General features: G+C 66.1%; 6 protein-coding genes across 6 annotated transcripts; 3 read left to right on the top strand and 3 right to left on the bottom strand.

Annotated features, from left to right (window-relative positions):
* Positions 1 to 605: 605 nt before the first annotated feature.
* On the bottom strand, positions 606 to 1785 carry PFL1_01587 (uncharacterized protein; the record flags this gene model as incomplete). Its single annotated transcript, XM_007879097.1, has 4 exons — positions 606 to 793; positions 1035 to 1200; positions 1425 to 1556; positions 1783 to 1785. The coding sequence occupies 4 exons, from the start codon at positions 1783 to 1785 to the stop codon at positions 606 to 608; spliced, it is 489 nt and encodes a 162-aa protein (XP_007877288.1).
* Positions 1786 to 3088: 1303 nt separating this feature from the next.
* PFL1_01586 (uncharacterized protein) lies at positions 3089 to 4372 on the top strand (the record flags this gene model as incomplete). Its single annotated transcript, XM_007879096.1, has 1 exon — positions 3089 to 4372. One exon carries the CDS (start codon positions 3089 to 3091, stop codon positions 4370 to 4372), a length of 1284 nt encoding a protein of 427 aa, XP_007877287.1.
* A 452-nt stretch (positions 4373 to 4824) lies between these two features.
* PFL1_01585 (uncharacterized protein) lies at positions 4825 to 6711 on the bottom strand (the record flags this gene model as incomplete). Its single annotated transcript, XM_007879095.1, has 2 exons — positions 4825 to 6207; positions 6316 to 6711. 2 exons carry the CDS (start codon positions 6709 to 6711, stop codon positions 4825 to 4827), a joined length of 1779 nt encoding a protein of 592 aa, XP_007877286.1.
* A 2569-nt stretch (positions 6712 to 9280) lies between these two features.
* On the bottom strand, positions 9281 to 12171 carry PFL1_01584 (uncharacterized protein; the record flags this gene model as incomplete). The annotated part of the gene is made up of 2 exons (XM_007879094.1): positions 9281 to 10253; positions 10397 to 12171. 2 exons carry the CDS (start codon positions 12169 to 12171, stop codon positions 9281 to 9283), a joined length of 2748 nt encoding a protein of 915 aa, XP_007877285.1.
* A 1892-nt stretch (positions 12172 to 14063) lies between these two features.
* PFL1_01583 (uncharacterized protein) lies at positions 14064 to 17598 on the top strand (the record flags this gene model as incomplete). The annotated part of the gene is made up of 2 exons (XM_007879093.1): positions 14064 to 17352; positions 17486 to 17598. The coding sequence occupies 2 exons, from the start codon at positions 14064 to 14066 to the stop codon at positions 17596 to 17598; spliced, it is 3402 nt and encodes a 1133-aa protein (XP_007877284.1).
* Positions 17599 to 19116: 1518 nt separating this feature from the next.
* PFL1_01582 (uncharacterized protein) lies at positions 19117 to 22304 on the top strand (the record flags this gene model as incomplete). The annotated part of the gene is made up of 5 exons (XM_007879092.1): positions 19117 to 19156; positions 19328 to 19386; positions 19527 to 19910; positions 20035 to 20337; positions 20472 to 22304. The coding sequence occupies 5 exons, from the start codon at positions 19117 to 19119 to the stop codon at positions 22302 to 22304; spliced, it is 2619 nt and encodes an 872-aa protein (XP_007877283.1).
* Positions 22305 to 23118: the final 814 nt, after the last annotated feature.

Here is a 23118-nt window from a genome sequence, read left to right as displayed (position 1 = left end):
CCCCCCCTCCTCTCTGCTACCAACGCTCACCGGCCGACGTCCTCTTGCTGCCGCCCGCGGTCGTCGGACGTGTTTGCACGCGAACCGTCCACCCGCACCCGCTTTCCGTAATAATCTCGCTGGCGTCGCAGGCTCCGTGCTCCCCGCTTCTCTAGACCGTCTTCCCTAATCCTCAGCCGCGAACCTGCTCCTCCTCCTGTAACACCAAACCATCTCTGCAGCCGAGCCGTCATCTCTTCCTTGCACACGGGGCGTGACGAACAGCAGCACAGCCGTGCGTGCGTGCGTGCCGACGACGGAGCCATCATCTTCTCTCGATCCGTCGGCCACTCGTGCTCAACGGGTACGCCCGTGCGCGTGCGTTTCATCTCCCCTTCGTTTCTCAAGTGTGTCGTGATCGAAAAAGGTAACAGACAGGCAAGAAGGAAGAGTGTGGGGGGTGCGGGGTTGCGTGGAGAGGGTGATAATGTGACAGAAGCTGAAGGTGAGCCGTGGCATGCAGTCACGCCGGGGCAGGATGCGGGACGGCTAAAAAGACAGTTTGAGAGAAGAGTGGACGGGCGCCAAGCGGTGGCGGGACAGCCTCGTGCGTGCCTCCGGTTTGTTTACTTGGCGGCGGGGGCGTCCTTGAACGAGAGGCAGTGCTCCTCGCCCATGGCCGAGACGATGGTGACCATGAGGTCCTTGCCCTCGTCGAAGCCGGCCTGGATCTGCTCGCCGAGCTCGCCCTCGGGGACCTTGACGTCGTCCTTGGTGTCACCGTCGTTGTTCATCAGGTTGAGGAAACCGTCGTCTGCGCGCAAGGTAGGTTGAGGCGGGATCATGGTTAGCAAAAACGTGGCACCGAGGCAAGACCCAAAGTAAGTGGCGCGCGTGCGTGTGTTTGTCGGCGAGGTGCAAGGAGTCCGAGGATCCCGCGTACCGTGGCCCCGCCCGATCCATGCCAGCGTGCGTCGAAGGGGGCACGACTGGTGTTTGCAAACACCTCGCTCCGCCGTCGATGTCCAACGAAGAGCCTCCGCGTCGATACTCACCAATGTTGATGAGCTGGTACTCGCTGCGGGTGACGTTGGGGACGTCCATGTTGTGGGTCGAGGGGGAGATGTCCTCGTACTTCTTCTGGGTGAAGATGTCGGTGGCGACGAGGTGGACCTTGGCGTGACCGTGCTTGCCGGTCTTGGAGGTCGACATGTCAATGATCTGCGCGAGGAGGGGAAGCGATGCATGGGGGATGAGCTCGGCGTCAGCATCGTGGGCCCATTCGAGTTCGGGGATGCATCGTTGCTGATCCACGCTTCGCCATCTGGGCGAGGGCCTCATCCTCATTTGCTGTCTTGGCGAGTCGGCATCCTCTGCACTGGCTTCCCAGCGACCCAACGTCCCCTGATTCTCATCGCTCAATCTCTGTCGACTGGTATGCTCACCTTGCAGGGGCGGCCCTTGATGACGACGTGACCGTTCTTGCGCAGGGCAGAGCACTGCATGGGGAAGGTCAGCGAGGCGCCGGCGTGGGCGGTCTCGAAGTTGACATTGTGGGCCTCGTCGTCGGATGCGGACTGTGTGGACAGGTCGACAGAAGTGACAGGCAGGTCGAGACGAGACGGGACGACACTCGTTTAGCAAATGGCTCGAAGGGGTGCGGGCAAGCAGGGCCGGTTGCACTGCGCATCAGGGTCGTCGTCCCCGCTTCATCTTTCTCGCTGCTAGCCCGTCGCGGCGGCAGACGTGCTGCTTTGCGAGGAAGGAGCGAGGACGATGGCGACAGTGAGAGTCGCCACTCACCATTTTGAAAAAAGGAGATGGGGGTGATCTAGAGGAAGGATGGAATGCAGGAGGATGACGGTGTGAGGATGGTGGGGACGACGGACGGGAGAAGAAGAACTTTTTTTCGGAATTCGACTGGGGCCCAGAGGCGCTAGAGCAGCCAGAGGGCCAGGCAAACGGCCAGCCAGGCAGCGGCGGGCCTCTCATCTCGCTCGCCTCCGTCACAGGGGAGCAGCGAGACAGGGCCGGGCAGGCGGGCGATCCCAGGCCAGGCCAGGCCAGCCCAGCAGGCAGGCAGACGACCCCCCCATCCCCAATTCAAATCCAAGAATCGCAGCAATACAAACCCGCTGCCAGCGTTTCCCGCCCGGGCTCAACGCCCCCGGCCGTTTGAATTTTGTATTTCCCCCCCGGTGCCTTTCCGCCCAGGCCAGGCGCGGATTTGAAACCCCAAGCTGGGGCGGCGTGGCCTGGCCTCGTTCTGTCCACGCCGGCCCTTGCCCTCCTCGTGTGACGGCCAGGCCCGGCACCGGGCGTGGGCTGCCTTTCTCTTCTCTCTCGCTGCCGTGCGAGGCCTGTCGTTGCAGGAGCACCGTACCGTTGCCTGGCCTACCATGGTCCGGTCTGCATGCCAGGCTCCCCTCGCTCCGTACCCATCGTCATGGCGAGTGGCGGCGAGTGGCCATTGTGGCGAGCCTGGTCCAACCCAGCGGCGGGTGTCGGGGGGCCCAGGCTGCAGCCCGTCAGCCAGGGGGCCCGCTGGACGGAAAGTGGGCTGCGGCAGATCTGCCTCTCGTCCGAAAAGAAAACAGGCGCCGATCACTTGCTGTGTGGGCCAGGTGTGCACAGCCTCACGCCGCCAGCTCACAGGCAGGCTGGAGGCAGACCAAGCTCTGGCCCAGCGTTCGGTCCCGCCTCGTCGAAACGTGACCCCTCACCACCACCTCCTCGTGACCTCGAGCCCCGCCCACGGGATTTATTCGACTTGCCCCCCGCCTCAACGCCCGCGTCACGACGGGCCCGCCCGAGTCCAACACTTCCTGGACGGCGATCCCGACTTGGTTCCTCTCTCTCGAACCATCGACTCGCGCTGTGGCGCTTCTGCATTGCCAGTCGTCGCCGCCATCGACGCCGCTCGCTGTCGTCGTCGTCGTCGTCATACCCTTCTCGGCGGCCCGACATCGGCCTGATCAGGCGCCTGCTCCAGCCACTGCCGCTGCCACTGCCACTACCACTGCGCAAGGGCATCCGCCTCGATTCGTGATACCCTGTCCACGACCTCTGTCTCTGGATTCGTCCCACCGCGGCGGTCGTGAGCGGCGCCATGATTGTGACACCCAACGATACAGGCGTCGACGCCACGGCCCCGGCTGCCAGCGGATCGCGTGCTTCCCAGCCGGAGCGCAACGGCGCTGAAAAGCCTGCTGCCAGCGATCAGGAGACGAGCGTCAGCAGCATTCTCGCACAGCTCAACCAGGAGCAGCTCGCCAGCATCGTCGCCGCTGCCCGTGCGTCCGAGGCCGGCCGCCGCAGCGAGGGCTCGGGCACCGAAGGTGCCGCCGACAGCGCGCTCGAGAACCTCCCGCCCGGCCTCGGCCAGGCCGCCACTGCCTTGACCTCGATCGCATCAGCCTTCAAGCGCAACAGCGCGCGTGGTCAAGACGCGCAGGCAGGAGCCGAGACGGAGCGACTCGAAGATGCGCCTCCGCCACCCGGCACGGAGCAGCAGGTGGTGCAGGACGGGCTCGATGACACTGCTGCGCACCTTGACAGCCGCCTGCAAGGTGCGACGCGACCGCCGCGCGAGGCCGTCGACGTCAAGGTCAAGGCCGCCATTGCCAGCCTCAACAGCATGGCTGCGCAGCAGGGCGACGGCAGCTCCCGCCGAACCCCCGGTCGAGTCACCTCGCCCTCTGCGGCCTCGCCCGATGGCGCCTCGCCGACCGGAACTCCGGGCAGCAGCGGCGGCTCTAACAAGCGTATGCGAGAGCCGGACCTGGAGCGGGCGAGGAAGGACAACCACAAGGAAGTCGAGCGAAGACGCCGCTCGGCGATTGCCGACGGTATCACGCAGCTCTCGCAGATTGTGCCCGGCTGCGACGCCAAAAACACCAACAAGTCGTCGATCATTGTGGCGGCGGTCAACTACATCCAGGACCTCAAGAACAATGAGGCGAGCAACATTGAGAAGTGGACACTCGAGAAGCTGCTCATGGACCAGGCCATGGGCGACTTGCACAGCCAGCTCGAGGAGGTCCGCAGGGACAATGACCGGCTGCGGCAGCTGCTCGACGAGCGCCGCTGGGTCGAGGATCGCGAGAGGGACCGCGATAGGGACCGCCACAGACACGTCGACGAGGCTGAGCACGAGCCTTCGGACTCGCGCTCGGCTCACCATCTCAACGGGCATGCAGGTTCGGCAGTGGGCGAGGATTCGGCAGTGGGCGCGGGGGAGGCCGAGGCCGAGGGCGAAGACGACCACCACCGTGGCGCTGCGGGCGACAAGAGGACTTTCGGCGACATGCAGGGAGAGCCCGAGCACGGCCGTCGAGTCGAAGACGGACTCGAAGACGACGCGGCGGCCAAGCGGGCCAAGGTGGCCGCCTGATTGCTCGTCGGACGTGCCCCCACCCCGCCCCGCCCCGCTCTAGCCTCGTCTCGTCTGGTCTCTGGGGACGTGGTCGACGCCGACCTCGTCCATGTCCTGTCAGCCTTCCGTGTTTCTTTCCCCCCTCTCTCTCTCCCCCTCACTCTTTCTCATGTCATGTTCCGGCCTAGTCACCGCAGCTCCCTCTCTCTCTCTCTCGTCGCCCGCCCCGTTCATCTGCCCTGTCCATGTACCGTATGTACTCTACTCTGCCAGCCTCGCCTCTTCTACTCGGTCCTCCCCCGGTCCCTCCATCTCATTGTCAAGGCGCGACAAGCGAGCAACCACCTGTATCTGATTGAATCGATTATCAATAGCATTCTGCAGGGATCGACGAGGCAAGCAAGCAAGCAAGCAAGGGGGGTTGGCGGAAGACAACGGGGCAAGGAAGGGGAGGAGGGGGGGGTATAGAACTAGGCACTCTCGACGCTGGTCGTGGTGACGTTTCGATCCTTTTCCGCCTTTTCCGACTGGATCGACGTAGCAGCAGCAGCAGCAGCAGCAGTATCGCCACCCGGCACCGCCCCCGTCCCGAGACCGAGATCGACGGAGCGGTGCCTCTGCCGATCCAGGCTGATCTGGGCCGCCTTCCACCGCCAGGCGGGTATCCGCATCTCGTACAGCTCGTCGACCTCTACAAACGTCCGGCCCTTGGTCTCGGGCAGCAGGAAAAACGCGGCGACAGTGATGCACGCCATGCACCCGCCAAAGATGAGGTACGCCTTGGCGCCCAGCCCGGCCGCATCGGCCGCCGTGATCTGGGGCACGGCGAGCGTCGTGACGACGGCCGTCGTCTGGCCCCACCCGATGGCGTACGACATCGTGTAGTTGCGCAGCCGCTGCGTCGGCAGCTCCGACGGCATCAGCAGCGAGATCGAGTAGAAGCACAGCGTCCACACAAAGTTGAACACCATGGCCAGCCCGGCAATCGTCTGGGCGATGGCCGGGTCCGACGAGCGAAAGGCCAGCGCGCCCGCGACAAAGTCGATGGCCGTCAGCACGACGAAGCCGGGCAGCGCCAGCGAGCGCCGCCCGACGCGCTCCAGGGCGTAGATGGCCAGCGCCGCCGCCACCAGCTGGCAGACGTATGCGTAGACGGTGAGGACAAACGGATCCGCCACGCCCACTTGCGTCAGGAAAATCGTGGCGTACGTCGTGCTGAGGATGATGCCGCTGATCTGGTTGAGGGCGAAAAACGAGCCGGCCACCATGGTGCGCACCAGGTGCTCGCGCGCGAAGATGTCGGTGAAGCGCGTCTCCTTGGCCAGGTCCTTGCGCTCCTGCTCGCCGCGGATCAGGATGCCCAGTTCGTGCTCAATGGCCGCGTCCGAGACGGGGCGCACCTTGCGCAGGCTCTTGCGCGCGTCGTCGATCCGGCCCTTTTGCACGAACCACACCGGCGACTCCGGCAGCAGCGGCGTCGGCACCAGGAGGAGCAGCGGCAGCGCCGCCTGCAGCGCCAGCGGGACCATGTACTGCCGGCGGTCGCTGTACGTCTTCTCCGTCGACCAGCAGCAGATGGCGGCGAGCAGGTTGGCTAGGATGGTGAGCAGGTTGGTTGAGGCCACGGCACCACCGCGGATCTTGGCGGGCACCACGTCGGCCAGGTAGAGCGGGCCGATGGACAGCGCGCATCCGTACGAGAGGCCGTTGAGCAGGCGGCCGATGATGAAGGCGGCGAGGTTGGGCGACCATAGCTGCAACTGCGTGGCAGGAATGCTGAACACGTACGTCGAGAACAGGGTCCACTTGCGACCAAACCGGTTCTGCAGCGGCGAAGAGAGGATAGCGCCGAGCTGTCGTTTGGAGTGGGGCAAGCCGCGAGCGAACGAGTGTCAGAGTCCGACTCCAGCTAGGCTAAGAGGCGATCGTATCGTCGCGCACGCGGGCTGAGGACGACTCACGATTGTGCCAATCAGCGGGATGGAAAAGAGCATCGACTGGTGGCTTGCGGTAAAGGTAAGGTCGCCGGTGTCCGGGTTGACGCCCTGGAACTTTTCGACAAAGCGGGGCATGGCGGCGAGCGGGCTCATGATGGCATTCTCGAGGCCGTAGGTGGCGCCCGAGAGCGAAATGGTGAGGACCGTGATGAAGACGGTCCAGGTCCAGATCTTGGCATCGGCTGGGGGCGCTGCAGCAACGTCGTCGACGCCGTAGGCGAGGTCGCCGACGTTGGATGCACCAGCGCTCGAGAGCTTGGACGAGGTGTCCATCTTGTTGGACTGGTCGGTGCGACTGCCGCCCCGCGAGAGGGGAGGCCCAGAGGCACATCGAGACTCGTTGCAGGTGGCTGGGTCCATCTTCGGATGCGAGAAGGCAATTCTGGCGGACTATAAATCAAGGGTAGCGATAATGATTGGGCAGGGCGCGGTTGCACGAGGATGTTGAAGGGCGAGGCGACGACAGCGTCGGTTCCTGTCTAGCTGATCCTTGGTCCGTCTGCTTGTTGGAAGAAGGTCGAGGATGAGAGGAAACGAGATAAAGACGGGATGGGCTGGGATCGACCCGATCGGGGCTGGTCCTGCCAGAAGCCAAGAGACTGAGCGGTGCGACTGCAGAGCTGGCCAGCTAGACGCCGTGAGGTGGCGGGACAATCCTATTGTCGGTGGCGGCGACGGTGTGCAACGCGAGGTAAACTTGAAGAACAAGGACAGTGGTTTGAGGAGCTTGGCTGGGCGAGTGGCCTGACACTGACGATGACGGTGAGCTGCGGGCCGAGGTGCGTCGAGAGGTTGGGCGCTGGCTCAGAAAAAGGATCAAGGAGGGGCGCGTGGTGGGAGGGGAGCCACGAGAGCGGTACGGCAGAGTTTGGGGGCTGGCCGCGGTTCAACAGAGAAGGCGTCGGAGGGTGGGGCGCAGGAAGGCGCACGGGGGTGTGGCAGGCGGGCGCTGTCAGGGTGGAGAGACGATCCAGAGTAGCCGGGGCGTTTGTCGGACGATGATGAGGTCGGAACAGGACGAAGGGCGCATCAGGGCGAGGGGTTTATGAAGGCGTGAGAGGCGCGTGTGGGGGGTAGCTTGCGTGTTGGTCGGTTGACGAGGTGCGACAGGAACGAAAGGCAGAGCGCAAGGCAACGCAACGCACAACGGGGCGAGAGTGGCGCCGAGCAGCACGCCGAAGACGACGACGACGGCGGCAGTGACGGCGACGGGAAGGCAAGAGCGGGAAGGCAGCGCTTGGATGAGGCTAGGCCTAGGGCGAGTCAGGCGGGCGGGCAAGCGGGTGCGGGGGTGGATGGCCTCTAGACCGAGATTAGGCCGTGGCTCGGATGCGGGGGCCAGCGCATGAGGGATGGGCGGCCGGTGCGGTTGTGGCTGCTGAAGGAGAAGAGAGGTGAGAGAAGCGAGTTTGGCCGTTGGTCGAGTCCGGCAGGACGACACGAGCGAGTCGCGTCGGCGGCGATGGTGATGGTGATGGTGGTGGTGGAAGAGAGACAACCTTGTTACCCCACCACAGCGGGTCGGCCACGCAGTGCAGGCCAGGCAGCAAGAAGCCGAGTGGCAAAGTGGGGCGCAATTCGGGCAGAGGCGGTGGCCACTCTGGCAAAATTCAGGGTTGCGGGGAGCGCTCAGCGCACGCGGTCAGCCAGGCAGGCAGGCAGGCAGGCAGGGCGCCCTTTGCCCGCTGCAGGGTAACCGTAGGCGCAGGCTGCTCGAGCCAGCGGGCGCAAGTTAGGTCCAAACGGTACAGCCCGCCACTCGGCATCGTTGGCGACCCATGGCCCAGGGGGAGCCCCACAGGGTAGGCTCACACCTCGCGGGGAGCGTCTGCACGGGCAACCGAGCACCGCGGCAGGCCATCATGCCCACGTACAGCATGAGCCTGCCATTCAGATTTGATCAAGCCAGGCCCCTCGTCGTCCACGCGGTCCAGCCAGACCGACCGACCGACGAACGGAGCCTGCCAAGCCCGAACGGACTCACGTACGGTTGATGCACGTCGGTCGAGGCTCGCTGCCCCTGTTGCCTGTCAAGGTCCTGCAGTACGCTAGCGTCGACAGGCCTGCCAAAGACGCTCGCTTGGACGCTGCTCGCTCCACGCTCTGTGTTGTGCCTGCTCGTCGACAAGGGGGACCGACCCATCGAGGTTCGTCGTAGAGGGGGTCAAGGCAGGCCGGCGCCGCCACCTCTATCTTTGCCCTTTTTCGCACTCCTTTTCCCCGCCACGCCAAGCCGGGCGAAATCCTCCGCAATCCCGCCTCCTTCTCCGCCAGGCATGCACCTGCAACGGTCAACCACGAGGCCGGGGCCATCAGAGCCAGCAAGTACAGTAGTGAGCAGCGCCTAGCCCTCCCCCCGTCCCCGCATGCTCGCGGCGCCAGCTCGGTCAGCCAAGACCAACGCAACATGTCAAAAGACGGCCAAGCTTCGGAGGTACGCTGGCACGCGCGCGCGCTGTCGGCGCTCCGATCCGCTCCCGATCATCCTGGCCTCATCTGCTCCCACACTCCTCCCCGCCCCCCACGTCTGCCTCTGGTGAATCATACAACGGATTCCGTGACGCCGAATCAGGGACGAATAGGTAGCGATACTGTACAGCCACAGCGAGGCGAAGGGGGTGCGCCACGGCAACAAACGGCGGAGAAGGGGCGACATAAGAAAGGGGGAGCCGCGCGCCGGTAGGGACTGGTAGTAATACAGAGGGTGGAATCGAGGGGTTGATTCACGAGGGGACCGCACCCACTCCGCCTCCAAATTGAAAGTTGACGAGGTGATGGCCAAGTGCGGGTCAAGAACGCAGGGGAGGGAGGGAGAGCGAGTGTGTGGGGGTATAGCGCGCGGAAGCTCAGTAGTCTGAGAGAGAGAGGAAAGAGGAGAGAAGGAGGGTGGGCGAGACCTGAAGCAGATGGCGCGCGGGCCCTGGCTGGCTCAAAACAGGCCCATCTCGCGCAGGAACTTGTCAAAGCTTAGCTCGGCCATCTTGGGCAGCTCCTTGACCGCCTCGACCAGCTCTGGCAGGTACGGGTGGTCGCCGCCCCGGAAGCGCTTGAACAGGTCCAGGTACTTGTGAAGGATGGCCTCGATCGCAAACGACGGCGAAAAGGCCTTGGACCCCAACGGCGTCGTCGCAGTGGGCCCGCCCGCGCCCGTCGTGCCCGTCGACGCGGCTTGGATCGGCGACTCGGTCGTCCCGTGCAGCGTCGGCGAGCCGTGGTGCTCGGACGGCGAGGGTCCCGTGTGCGGGCCAAACTGGCTCGGCGCCAGGTTGATCGGATCGCCCTCGTACGGCACCGACATGGCAATCGCCGGAAACTCGCGGCAGACGACCACCAGCGTCTGGGCAATGTCGTTGAGCTTGCGCGTCAGCCCAATGCCGTGCGCCTCCATGCTCCGCAGGCTCAGCGCGTTGCACACCCGCAGCGTCTCGCGCGCAATGTCGATCGCATAGTCGATCCGCAGGCACGAGTGCTCGTTGTCCGGCGTCAGCAGCTCGTGCGACAGGCACGTCAGCCACAGCCGGTTCAGCAGCCACTGCCGCGTCACGTCGACGTCGGCCTTTTGCACCTTGGCCTTGTGCCAGTCCGACGTCGACGCGTAGCCCGCCGAGCTGCCGCGGTGCTCCTGCTTGACCTTGGGCCCAGCCCCCGCCGCCGACGACGATGACGTCGCGGCAGGATTCGAATGCGCCGCCGTCGGATGGCCGCCGTTGCGTTCTCCGCGCGCATCGCCGTCGGCGCCCGACAATGGTCGCGGATCCGGGTCCTCTTCGGCGCCGATGATGGCCGCGTGCAGCGAGATGGCGCGCTCCGCATCGAGGTAGGTGCAGCCCTTGCCGGGGCACTTTTTGTTCCAGCAGTCAACAAACTTTTCGTCGACCACGTCAAACAGTCGGGACTGGATGCTGCAGGGAGTGAACAGGGGGAAGGCCAGGCGTTCGGGTTCAAGAGGCCAGCGGGGAGTCAGTCAAACCGTCGTCATCGTCGTCGTCATCGTCGTGGCTGCAAGGTGCGGGTGCGGCGGCTCGCTCGGCACCGGAGCACTCACTTTGGAAAGTCCTCGAGCTGCGACACGTCAAACTTGCGCCGGATCGCCGCAGTGGCGGCGCGCGGGTTGCCGCGGAAGGTGATCGAGTGGCCGCTCTGGATGGCGTAGGCGCGCTCGGTGATGGCGAGCAGCCAGTAGGCCCGCAGCCTGCGCTCCTGCTCGGCCTTGTCGAGCGACTCGTACGCCGCCGGCTCGTGCAGGCGGAGCAGGTGGCCCAGCGTCACGGCCTCCCTCAGCCGGAACCACGCAGCGTTTTCCTCGCCCAGGCCGAAAAGCGTGCCAAAGATGAAGAACGAAGTCATAGTCGCCTCGAGGCTCGGGTTCTCGCCGAAAAAGGCGCTCGTCCGCATCCGCACCGCCTCCTGGAGCAGCTTGCGCACCCGCCGCTTGCGGGCGTGGATGGCCACCGGGTCCGACGCCTCGACCGGCTGGATCAGGGCAAACGCCGACATGGCGATCAGCATCGAGCCAAACTGCGGGTCGACGTGGTGCTCGTTCTGGTCGAGCTTGCTAAAGATCCAGGCGCGGGTGAAGACGGGCATGATGCTCTGCAGCCGCTCGAAAAAGAGGGCAATGGTCGGGATCAGCACCGAGTCGGCGAGTGGGTGCGAGTCCGACTGCGGATCGATGGCGCTGATGTCCGAGTACGACACAGAGCCGGGCGTAGAGTCCTGACGGCCGTGGGCCAGGTTGCTCTTGCCCAGCACGTCGAGTACCGTCGGCCGCTGCCCGTTGCTGCCGTTGCCAGGCGCAAATCCACCGGGCCCGTCGGGCAGCGGCATTGCCGGCCCGCCGCCGGGGCCCGCGCCGCCGCCGCCGCTGCCGCCAAAGTACGGCATGTCCATCAGCACGTTGCGACGGCTGCCGTCCTGCGATTGCTGCTGCGCCGCGTTAAAGTAGGTATCGGCCAACGAGGTGCCAAAGTCGGGCAGGCGGAAGCCGGCGGCCACGTCGGGCGCGAGCTCGGAGAAAGAGTTGCCAAGCACTTCGTTGAAGTTGTCGGAGGGATTGAAGCTGGGCGCCACGGGAGTCAATGAAGATCGCCGTGATCGCAGGCCGTAGGCCGCAGCCAGGGTCGAGCCCGAAGTCTGCATCGACGAGGGCGGACCGTTGACATGCTGCGGCTGCTGCAGTGACTGTTGATGGTGATGATTTTGGTGGTGCTGCGGATGCAGCGGAGGCTCCGCGGCGCCATTGTAGTGAGGGTTGGCGTGGTGGTGCGCCGACGTCTGCTGGTACAGGCCCTGGCTGGTCGACGGCAGGTAGCGGGGTGGACCCGTCCTGGACGGTGTCGGGGGCGACCGCGCAGCGTCCCGGTGGGACCACTGCGAGGGCCCTGCACCATCCTGAGCGCCAACGCCGCCATCGTATTCGCGCCATCTCCCCGAAGAGCCGCCGTCGCGCGGATGGCCCTGCGGCGGGCTCATCTGGCCGTGTGGCGCGTAGTGAGCGGCCGCGACGGGAGCTGACTGGAGCGACATGGCATGCTGGCCCGTCGACACACTCGGCCCCGCCGCCGGCAACGAGGACGAGGACGACGCGGCAACCGCATCCGGGCCTAGATCGCCTGCGGCCGGGTTGTGGCCCTTGCGCAGCAGGTCGATCCGCCTCCCAGACGCCTGCTTGCCCTTGGATGCCTTGATCCAGGAGCAGGGGATGCCCAGCCTGACGCAGTTGTCGCACGGGTTCGCGTGGTTGCAGCGGACCCGGCGGTGGTGGCAGGCATCGCAGGCGCGACGGATCGTCTTTTTGGGGTCGGTCCTGTCCTTCGGCATGCTTCCGGTCGGTGTGCTGCGGCGAGGTGCTGCGACGCGATGCTGCGGGCCACTCCCGCCTGCCTATTGGCCGCTGATGCGATGCTGCTGATGCTGCTACGATAGATGAAGGCGCTCAATGTCGGTGTGTCCGGTGCGAGCGAGCTGGTAGGCGATCGAAGCCGGCTCAACAGCCTGGCCTAGGAGGCGGCTGAGAACGACTCGGCGGCTCGGACCGAGCCGATCAGATTCGACGGTGGATCCGAGCTGGGAGGGGCCGACGGACGAGCGGAAGCGGACGAGAGCGGACCGAGTTGGGGCCGACGGGGGCCAGACAGGCGCAATGTCGAGTTGGACGATACGCTGCGACGGCGACGAGGCGGATCGAGCTCCGGCAGCGGGATGGAGTCAAGAACGCTCCCACCCTGGCTCAGGGGTGACTGGGCGTGAGCGTGGGCGGCACGTCGGGCGGCTTTCCCGGCAGCGAGAAGGGTGGCGACTCGGCACGAGGTGCTGGCTCGGGCCCGGTGCGAGGCCGACGCGGTAGCGTACAGAGGCGGTGGATGTGGATGCACGGTAGGCAAAGGCAAGAGGCCAGGAGCAAGCAGCTTGCAAGCAGAGTGCGGATGGTAGGTCGAGTGTGGAGAGAGAGGGCGATGGCGACCGAGGGGCAGGACAGCTGGTTTTGCTTCGGGGGCCAGGCCAGGCCAGGGCCAGGGTTTTCGACGACGACGTCGACGACCACGGCCTGCCACGGCCTGCCGCGTCGGCCCCCCGCCCGACCCCCGCCCGACTGACCAACCTCGCCTGCTCCAGCCGGCCCTGCTTGCTGGCTTTGCGGGGACGGGCGCGGGCGCGGGGCGACTGTCGCGCTGAACCCTGGCCTGTCCCGCCTGCCGGCTCTCGGACTGGCCAGGCCTGGGGCCATCACCCTGCCCGAGCCTGTCCTGCTTGCCTGCCTGCGAGCCAGGCCGCTCATCTGCTATGCCTCCTTTCCCCTCGCGCGTGGGCTGAAAAGGCGGTGGCGGCGACGGAGACAGCGACGGTGACGGCGGCATGCCAGGCCGCTCAAAAGCCCCCTCGAACGCTTCCTTGCACAGAGTGCAGGGCTTGATGATCCCGCGGGCGTCGATGGGCCTCGCCGTATTGGGGCCGCAGCGACCGCGCGCCCCCGGTAGTCGCTGGGCGCTGCAACCACAGCGCCGCGTCTCTTGCCTCCTGCTCTGCTGATCAGCTGCTGCCGACCATCATCTCCCAAGGCAGAGCAGCTGCTGCAGGGCCACGCCGCAAGCTCGGACCGAAGAGCTAGAGCATGACGGCAGTTCGACGGCCCCGGCGGACAAAAAGTCAGGCCAGGCTCATCGACCTAGCCTGTCATCGTCCGCGCCTTGGCCGTCGGTCGGCCTAAGTTATGGCGATGCTCCGGCGCCGCCTGCGCTGTCATCGCAAGCCGCCTCGACGCCAACGCGGGGCGCGCACGGTAGTACTCCTTTGGTAATGAGCTGCGCCCGAATCGAGTCGAGGAAGAAGCAAGCAAGAGAGCGTACGTAGCGGTGCGGGGTGAGCAAGCAGCGAGGTGGGGCTGTCGCGCTTTTCGGCTCCGAGCGTCGACGGGGGTCCGAGTGCCAGCCAGGGTTGGGGCCAAGGGGCGAGCACGGGGCACCTCACCTCCCCTCGGCGCTTTGGCTTTTGGGCTCCAGCAAGGCGCCTAGGGGGCACCCCAAAGGGGGCCACCAGGAAGAACCTCGCCCGCTGGCTCCTCGTCCATCCCATCCCTCATCATCCTCTCTTTGCCAGATCGACGCCCGTCATCAGAGACGCCCTCTTCCTACCTCGCTATTCGGCCACCTAGCATCACTCCTGCGTCTTGCCTGGCCCGTCTCGTTGACGCCGCGCCGCGTCTCTCGATTGCCATGAAGGGCCCCAAGGCTCGCAGCAGCAGCAGCGGCGTCGGCGGCGGCCGCGGCGGCCGCGGCGGCCGCGGTTTCGGTGCTGCCTCGCTCCTGCTCGCCGCCCTCGTCGCGCTGGCATGGTTGCCTCTCTTCGCCTCGGCTCTGTCTCGACACGACGCCGGCAAGATCGACTGGCATGTGCCTCGGATCGGAGTCCCACACGTCTCGTCGGACAGCGCGACCCAGTACCTCTCGCCCCGCTTCCATCGCCTGATTAAGCCGTGGCAGGACGTCAGGGACAAGGCCCAGACCGCCATCTTTGTGGCCACCGAGAGCAACGCCGTCGGCGCCATCAACCCGCGCAACGGCGCCCTCGTGTGGCGCCAGGTGCTCGACGATGACGACGGCGTCATCGCCTTTACGCAGCACTCTGACCACGCCCTCTCGATCTCGGGTGCAGGAGGCGCAAACGTCCGCCTCTACCACGGACTCACCGGCCACGTAATCTGGGAGGCATCGCAGCACCACGTTCGCGATGGCATCCTCCCCGAGGCCGGCTCGCCCGGCGTCGACGCCGTCTTCCTCCCCTCGAACCACTCGACCAAGACCGACGGCGACGTGCTGACGCTCGCCAACGGCCGCACCGTCCGCCGTCTCGACGGCCGCTTCGGAAAGGAGGCCTGGAGGTGGGACCTTGACGACACTCAGGCCACCAAGAAGCTCGCCCGCCTCGTAGCCACGCCCGACAAGGTCTACGCCATCGCCGTCTCCCGCTCCGCCATCTCGGCCTCGTCCGCCGCCACCGTGTCCAAGATCGTCGTCTACGCCCTCTCGCACGGCGGACAGCTGCTCAGCACCCACGAGATCCAGTCCAACCTGCCCAACGGCTCCGCCGACCTCCTGTCCCTGCCCTGGAACCCGCGTCCCAACCTCCCGCCCAATCCGGCCAGCGCCAGGCCCTACGTCGCCTGGCGCAATGCCGACGGCACTGTCCGCGTGGCCCCGCTCGATGCCGCTGCTGGCAAGGCCGCCCAGCCGCAGGTGCTCCACTCCAAGCGCCCCGCAGACTCGACCTTTGCCAGCATCACCGACGTCGGCCTCGGTGACCGCGGCCTCTTTATCGCCCAGCGCTCCGACGGCATGGGCGAGGTGCTGCGCGTCGACGCCCGCGGCAAGTTGAACTCGATGTGGGAGTTTGAGGAGGACGCCCACGACGCCGTCTACTCGGGCACCTACGACCGCGCCGGCCACGCCTACATCAACCGCGTCTTTTTCTCGCGTGGCCAGCACCTGCTCAACTTCCATACCTTCTGGGCCGACGCCCGCAACGGCGGCGAGGGCCAGGTGACCGGCTTCTCGTTCCAGTACGACCACGACCTGCACGGCAACGTGCTCGCCGCGCCCTTTGAGGCTTCGCCAGTGTCGCAGTACCAGCTGGTCACGCGCGCCACGCTCGTCACCTCGAGCGGCTCGATCCGCATGATCCAGGAGGACAAGACGCAGTGGCTGCTCGAGGAAGGCCTCACCCAGATCGCCGCCTCGCTCATCGTCGACCTGCCGGAGCGCAAGCTCACCACGCTCAAGGGCGGTGCCGCCGCACTGGACCGCGAACGCTTCGTCGGTCGCCTGATCCGCCACGTCATTGCGCTGCAGGACCTGCCGTCGTACCTCGTCAACTTCGCACGGCGCTTCGCCAGCGGTGACTATGGCGCCCTCGAGCCCGCGGCGGGCGGCGGCTCCGTTGGCGTGCCGGGCGATGCCTCGTCGGCGGGCGCCGCCCCGTCGACGTCGGGCACCACGACCATGGTCAAGTCCGGCAACAAGCCGGTCAAGGAGGTCAAGGCCGAAGACGAGAAGCCTACGTCGCTGGCGCCGCGCGTCGCGTCGGCCAACACGACCGCCACCCTCTATCGTGACCCCTTCGGCTTCCGCAAGCTCGTCATCGCCGCCACCACGCGCGGCAAGCTCTACGCCATCGACACGATCCGCAAGGAGACGTACGTGTGGGAAAAGAGCCTGGTCGGCTACGGCCAGGGCGAGGGCGAGCCGGAGCCCAAGGTCGACGTCAAGCTGCTGTCGCTGGTGCGTCCGCTCAGCTCCGACGGCCGCGGCCCGCTGATCAGCATCGTGGCCGAGATCGAGCTCGAGGCGGGCATCGTCGCCACGCGCGTGTTTGAGCTCGACCCGCTCACGGGCGAATTTGCCGAGGGCAGCGAGGCCGGCGCCACCATCTTCGTGGGGCGGGCGCTCGACGCCTTCCTGCTGCCCATCGAGGACGCCGACAGCCGGCAGCAGGTGGTGGGCATCGTCGACCGCGACCACCGGGTCCACCTCTTCCCCGATACGCTGAGCGTAGCCCAGGCGTTCGAGCCGCTGGCCGAGTCGTTCTACTTTGCGCTCGCCAGCGGCGTCGAGAGCAAGCAACTGCTCACCGGCCATGCGACCGAGGGCGGTGTCGTCAGCAGCGTCCACGCCTCGCAGCAGGTGTGGCAGCTGCCGCTCCCCGCGGGAGAGGCCATCGTCTCGCGCATTGCGCAGGTCAGCGAGCATGTGGCCAGCCTGGGTCGGGTGCGCGGCGACCGATCGACGCTCTACAAGTACCTCAACCCGCACGCCGAGCTGATCACCACCGTCTCGCCCGCCACGGCGTCGGCGCACCTCTACCTGCTCGACACTGTGACCGGCTCGGTCGTCTTTGAGGTCGAGCTCGAGGGCATCGAGCTGTCGCGCGGCGTCCAGGCGAGCTTTGTCGAAAACTGGATCGTCTACTCGTACGCGGTGCGCACGGCCGACGAGGGCCTGCAGACGCGCATGGTGTCGACGGAGCTGTACGAGCAGCCGGGCGCCGAGCAGACGTGGCTGTGGCGCGGCAACTTTTCGTCGTTTACCGGCGACTCGTCGAACCCGGGCAGCAACTCGACTGCGCCGCTGAGCTACGCGCAGACGTTCCTCTTTGCGCACGGCGTGCGTGCGCTGGGCAGCACGACGACCAAGTTTGGCATCTCGCTCAAGAACCTGCTGGTGGCGACGGACCGCGACACGATTGTCAGCGTGCCGCGCAAGCTGCTCGACCCGCGGCGGCCGCTGGGCAAGCCGAGCAAGAGCGAGGCCGAGGAGTACATGGTGCCGTACGACCCGCTGATCCCCAACGAGCCAAAGTGGACGCTGAGCCACGTCTTCCCCGTGGCCAAGCTGCAGCGGCTGCAGAGCGCGCCGGCGCTGCTCGAGAGCACCAGCCTGGTGCTCGCGTATGGCCTCGACATGTTCTGGACCCGCGACGCACCCAGCGGCCAGTTTGACGTGTTGCAAGGTGAGTCGTCGTCGTCGTGCGGGCCCGGTCTCCCGCAAACCGTCGTCCGGGCAGGGAGAGGCGAGACGAGGTGACCGATCGCTGACGCCGCCCTTGCTTGCTGCTCTGGCCGATCCACGTTGAACTGCGACAGAAACGTTCAACAAGCCGCAGCTGCTGCTGACGATTGCTGGCCTGTCGGCGGGCATTCTGGTGACGCGACCGATTGTGCGCGGGCGGGCGCTGTCGGCGCGATGGTCGAGCTGATCCCTCATCCTGGGGCGCGGTCGAAGTGGCAGCCACCCCCCTCGTGCTCCTTGGCCTGGTCGCCCCTCGGATATCCTGTGGTTGTTGTAGATAGAGAACGCGCGCGCATCGAAGGTGGCGCACGCACGCACGCACGCACGCACGCACGCACACAAACACAATCCTTTTCACCACCACCTCCGTCGCCTTGTTGCTGTCGGCATGGGTTTGTGGATCGACGAGGGGAAGGCGGGAGGAAGGGGCTGCGGCAGATTGAGTCGAAGTGGGCAAGGCAGGCGCGAGCCGTCGGTGGCGCTGGTTCGGGGCGAGGCCAGAAGGAGGCCAGCAGGAGGCCTGCCAGATCGAGGCAGACCAACACACCAACACCAGCAGCGAGCGGGCTGCGCTTGCGGTGAGGCTGGCTGGCTGCCCCTTGCCGGTCTGCCTGGCAGCCTCTTGGTTTCTTCCTGGCTTGGCCCTGCCTGCCTGCCTGACTGACCCGTGCGCCCGCGGGTTGAACTGTGGATTTGCAACGGCGAGCCCACTTTTCACTCTTTGAAATTTTGTATTGGCCGGGGGGGGGGGGGGGCCAAAATCGAGGGGAGAGAGCAACACACGGCCGACCTGGCTCGCCTTTTTTTCGCCTCGTGATTTTTCGCCCCACCCGCCGGATGGGCCGGCCGCTTCCATCATCGGGCTGGGCTGGCTCTTCTGCCTGATCACCCGCCCAAGGCAGGCCAGGAGGCCCGGCAGAGACGCGCGCAGCCAAAGGCACACACACGCCAGTCAGAGGGGCGAGAGTCCAACAGAGGCCTGGTCTGGCCTGGCCTGGCCTGGCCCTCCCTGCTGGCCCGCGCAAAAAAGCTTCTCGCATCCTTCCAGGTCGAAGCCCAGCCAGGCCAGGCCAGACAGACCAAGCCCCCCCCCCGCCCAACACCCGCCCGCACGCCCGTCCGAGGCACCCAGCCACAGACACACACACACACACACACACACACACACAGAGCAGCATCTTTTTGACCGCCGTCGCACCACGCCCCGCTCCCCCCTTGCCTTGCTCGCCCGTCTCCTTCGACACCGACACCGACACCAACACAGCTCGCCCTCAGCACCCGCCCATCACCACCGCCCTATTTCCCCTCCTCTCCTCCATTTCCTACGCCCGCCCATCACCACCGCACTCGTCTCCACGACACCACGCCGGGACACGCTCACACGACTCGTGACCGACCTCCTGCCTTCGCTTTGCGCTCACACACTCGAAAGGCGAGCGAACCCGACCAAATCTTCCTTCAAAGGAGAAAGGCAGCAAGCACAGCACAAGTGCCGATCCGACCTCCTGCGCCTCGATAGCAGCCCTGCTCGCACCCACCGGACAGCCGACTCGGGATCCAGCAGCACCTGGGAGCACTGCAGCCTCGCCGTAGCACCCCAGCTCCTTGATCCCCCTCGGCATACTCTTTCCTTCACTTCGACTTCGCCGATCGTCTCGCTTTGCCCAACCTCGACCTTGCATTCTCCCCGTCATTTGCCGCCGAAATGGACGCCAACCAGCTTCTCACCAACACCCTCTCGCCGGGTACGTCTCGGCGGTCATCGATCCCCCGCCTTGCCTCGCCTCGCCTCTCAGGCAGATGGCTTTCCGGTGTCGGACGACGCTCCATGTCCGCCTGACTGACATGTATGCTCTTGCTTATGCCGCGCACCCACCCCCTCTGCCCCTCCCGAACTCGACTCTGCCCCCTCTCAGACCAGGCAACCCGTACCAATGCCGAGCAGCAGCTCGAGGCGGCCGCACGGGACAGCTACGTGAGTTGGATCAATGCCGAAATGCGCAGGCTCCAAGGCCGATGGGCTCACCCGAGAGGCCATGGCACCGTGTTGCTGACGACCTGCCCTCGCGCCTGCCCCCTCGCCTCACCTCGACTCTGCCGCCCCCTTCCTCGCAGCCGGAGTACGTGACGATGCTCGCCACTGAGCTCGCCAACGAGGCGTCACCCGTTCACATCCGGACCGCCGCCGGCCTCGCCGTCAAAAACGCCCTCGTCGCGCGCGACTCGTCTCGTGTCGAGGAGTATGCCGCACGGTGGACGGCGCTGCCCCAGGAGTCGAGGAACGACGTCAAGGCAAAGGTGCTCAATTCGCTCGGCAGCCAGGAGCACCGCGCCGGCACCGCCGCAGCCCAGGTCGTGGCCGCCATCGCCGCCATCGAGCTGCCCGTGGGCATGTGGAGCGAGCTCATCTCCCAGCTGCTGCAGGCCGTCTCGGACCAGGGCAACCTCAGGCTCCGCCAGGCATCGCTCCAGGCCATCGGTTTCACCTGCGAAGTCATCGTAAGTCGCCTCCTGCCTTCCCTCGTCCCTTTCCGTTCCGTTCCGTGCCGCGTCGCCGCAAGCCCTCATCTTCGATGCTGACTCGTCCTTCACTCCAACCGCCCGCCGCTCGTCCACCGCACAGAGCTCGGACGTCCTCGCGGCGCAGAGCAACGAGATCCTGACGGCCGTCGTCCAGGGCGCCCGTAAGGAGGAGACGTCGCACGAGGTCCAGCTGGCGGCGCTGCAGGCCCTCTACAACTCGCTCGAGTTCGTCCGCGCCAATTTTGACCGCGAGGGGGAGCGCAACTACATTATGCAAGTCGTCTGCGAGGCCACGCAGAGCCAGCAGGTGACCGTCAAGGTGGCCGCGTACGAGTGCCTTGTCCGCGTCATGCAGCTCTACTACGACAAGATGCGCTTCTACATGGAGCAGGCGCTCTTTGGCGTGAGTGTCCCGGCCGCCCCACTCCGCACCTGCCCTCCTGTCTTTCCCGGCGACGGTGATGACGACGACGGATACTGACCATGCTCGCCTCGGGTGCATGCAATCCCCTCTGACCTCGCCCCGACTCACCACAGCTCACCGTGCTGGGCATGCGGGATTCGGAGCCCAAGGTGGCGCTGCAGGCCGTCGAGTTCTGGTCGACGGTGTGCGACGAGGAGATCGAGCTGGTGATCGAGGCCGAGGAGGCGCAGGAGTTTGGCGAGGAGCCCGAGCGGCTGTGCTACAACTTTGCCCGCATCGCGCTGCCCGAGATCCTGCCGGTGCTGCTCGACCTGCTCAAGCACCAGGACGAGGACGCCGACGAGGACGAGTGGGACGTCTCCAAGGCCGCCGGCACCTGCGTCGGCCTCTTGGCCCAGGTCGTCGCCGACGACATTGTCCGCCTCGCGATCCCCTTCATCGAGAGCAACATCAAGGACGAGAACTGGCACAGCCGCGAGGCCGCCGTCATGTGCTTTGGCTCCATCATGGAGGGCCCCGACAGCAAGACGCTGGCGCCGCTCGTCGAGCAGGCGCTGCCGACAATCATCGAAATGCTGCGCGACCAGAGCGTGGCGGTCAAGGACACGGCTGCCTGGACGCTGGGCCGGATCTCGGACCTCTGCTGCGACGCCATCAAGCCCGACGTCCACCTCGCCGGCATGATCCAGGCGCTCGTCGTCGGCCTGCAGGACGAGCCGAGGATCGTCACCAACTGCTGCTGGGCCATCATGAACCTCTCGGAGCAGCTCGGGAGCAACGCGCTGCCCTACGAGGAGGGCGCCGTGACGGGGGCCACGCCGCTCTCGCCCTACTTTGAGGGCATCGTCGGCAGCCTGCTGCAGGCCACCGGCCGGCCCAACAACGAGTCCAACAGCCGCACCTCGGCCTACGAGGCGCTGGCCAGCTCGGTGACCAACAGCGCCGCCGACTGCCTGCCGCACGTCAGCAACGTGCTGGTCCAGGTGCTGGACCGCCAGCAGTCGCTCAACGAGATGGCCAACCAGCTGCTCGACATGGACGACCGCAACAACTGGGCCGAGCTGCAGAGCAACCTGTGCAGCGTCCTCATGGCCCTCGTCCGCCGCCTCGGCCGCGAGGTGCTTCCGATGGGTGACCGCATCATGACCAACCTGCTGACGCTGATCCAGAACAGCGCCAAGCAGCCGACGGTGCTCGAGGACGCCTTCTTCGCCGTCGGCGCCGTCATCACGGCCTTCGAGGCCGACTTCGAGAAGTACCTCGGCGCCTTCCTGCCGTTTATGGTCGAGGGCCTGCGCAACCACGAGGAGTACCAGCTGTGCTCGATCAGCGTGGGCCTGATCGGCGACATCTGCCGCGCCCTCGGACCGCAGGCGGCCCAGTACAGCGACGACTTCATGAACGCGCTGTTTGCCAACCTCCAGAGCCCGCAGCTCAACCGCAGCGTCAAGCCGCCGATCCTCAGCTGCTTTGGCGACATCGCCATGGCCATCGGCGCCGGCTACGACAAGTACATGCAGCTCTCGATGGCGGTGCTGCAGCAGGCGGGCCAGATTGCGCCGCCCAACATCAGCGATTTTGAAATGATCGACTACATCAACAGCCTGCGCGAGGGCATCGCCGAGGCCTACGTGGGCGTCACGTCGGGCATGGTGGCGTCGGGCCAGGCCGAGAAGCTGCAGCCGTACGTCGAGGCCATGTTCCAGTTCATCGGGCTGGTGGCGCAGGCGCAGGCGCTGACGCAGGCGTCCGAGGCCCTCATCCGGGGCGCCATTGGGCTGCTGGGCGACCTGGCCTCTGCCTACCCCAAGGGCGAGCTCAAGGTGCTGCTGCAGGAGCCGTGGGTGGCCGAGTTTATCAAGGCTGGCCGCGGCCGCGGCAACACCCCGGACACGCGCAAGACGGCGGCGTGGGCCCGCGAGATGGTCAAGAAGGCGTCGGCATAGACGGCACACGAGGGCGCGGCGCCCCGCGCGGCACCTTTTGTCCACCCCTTTCGTTCCTCGTTTTCTCCTTGGTTGCCTCACCTGTCCATGCTTGTCCCCGCTGCACGCCACCTGCGCGACCGTCGTGTCCGTGGTCGGCGTGGCGGCTGTTTTGTCATCCTTGTCTCCCCTTGCGTTGTGATGAAGTCTCGATGTCCCCCTGCCGTTGTCAACCTGTCAGGAAGCCTTGCAAGCGCCACCTTTCCCCCCCCTCTCTGAACCCGTCCATCCATGTAATACCCTTAACGGCACACCACCACCACCCTCCCTCCTCCCTCCTCCCTCCTCCCACCTTCCCCCTCTCTGATCCCATAGCAAACCATCAGGTCCCAAAGTGACTCGACTCGACTCGTCTCGTCGTTCTCGCTCCGTTTCTGCGACGACGAGATGCAGTCGTATCGGCCCAGCAGCAGCAAAGTCAAAACGTAGCTCTTGATCGCGGTCGGTGTGTCCAACCCTAGCGCCTTTTGCAGGGCGACGATCCGTGTTGAGACGTACGTGACGAACCTGGTAGCACACGGGTGTGCTAGCGTGGCATGCTGCCTGACGGTGACGGTGATGATGACCACGGCGCGGCGCATAGCAAAGGCGAAAGAGGAGCGATGCCCCTGGCCCCGGCCCTGGCCCTGGCCCTGGCCGGCTTTTTCACGCGCTGGCTCCCCGAGGGCCCAGCGGCCTTGCACTTTGCTTGGGTTTTTTTGTTGCTTCTGTGCGAGCGGGGGCGTGCGGACGTGCGGGCTGGCTGGCCAGGCAAGGCTAGGTTTCGGTGTTGGTC

Source organism: Pseudozyma flocculosa (assembly GCF_000417875.1).
Source record: "Pseudozyma flocculosa PF-1 unplaced genomic scaffold scaffold00004, whole genome shotgun sequence".
Taxonomy (NCBI): domain Eukaryota; kingdom Fungi; phylum Basidiomycota; class Ustilaginomycetes; order Ustilaginales; family Ustilaginaceae; genus Pseudozyma; species Pseudozyma flocculosa.
This window is presented reverse-complemented; position numbering and strand designations above follow the sequence as displayed.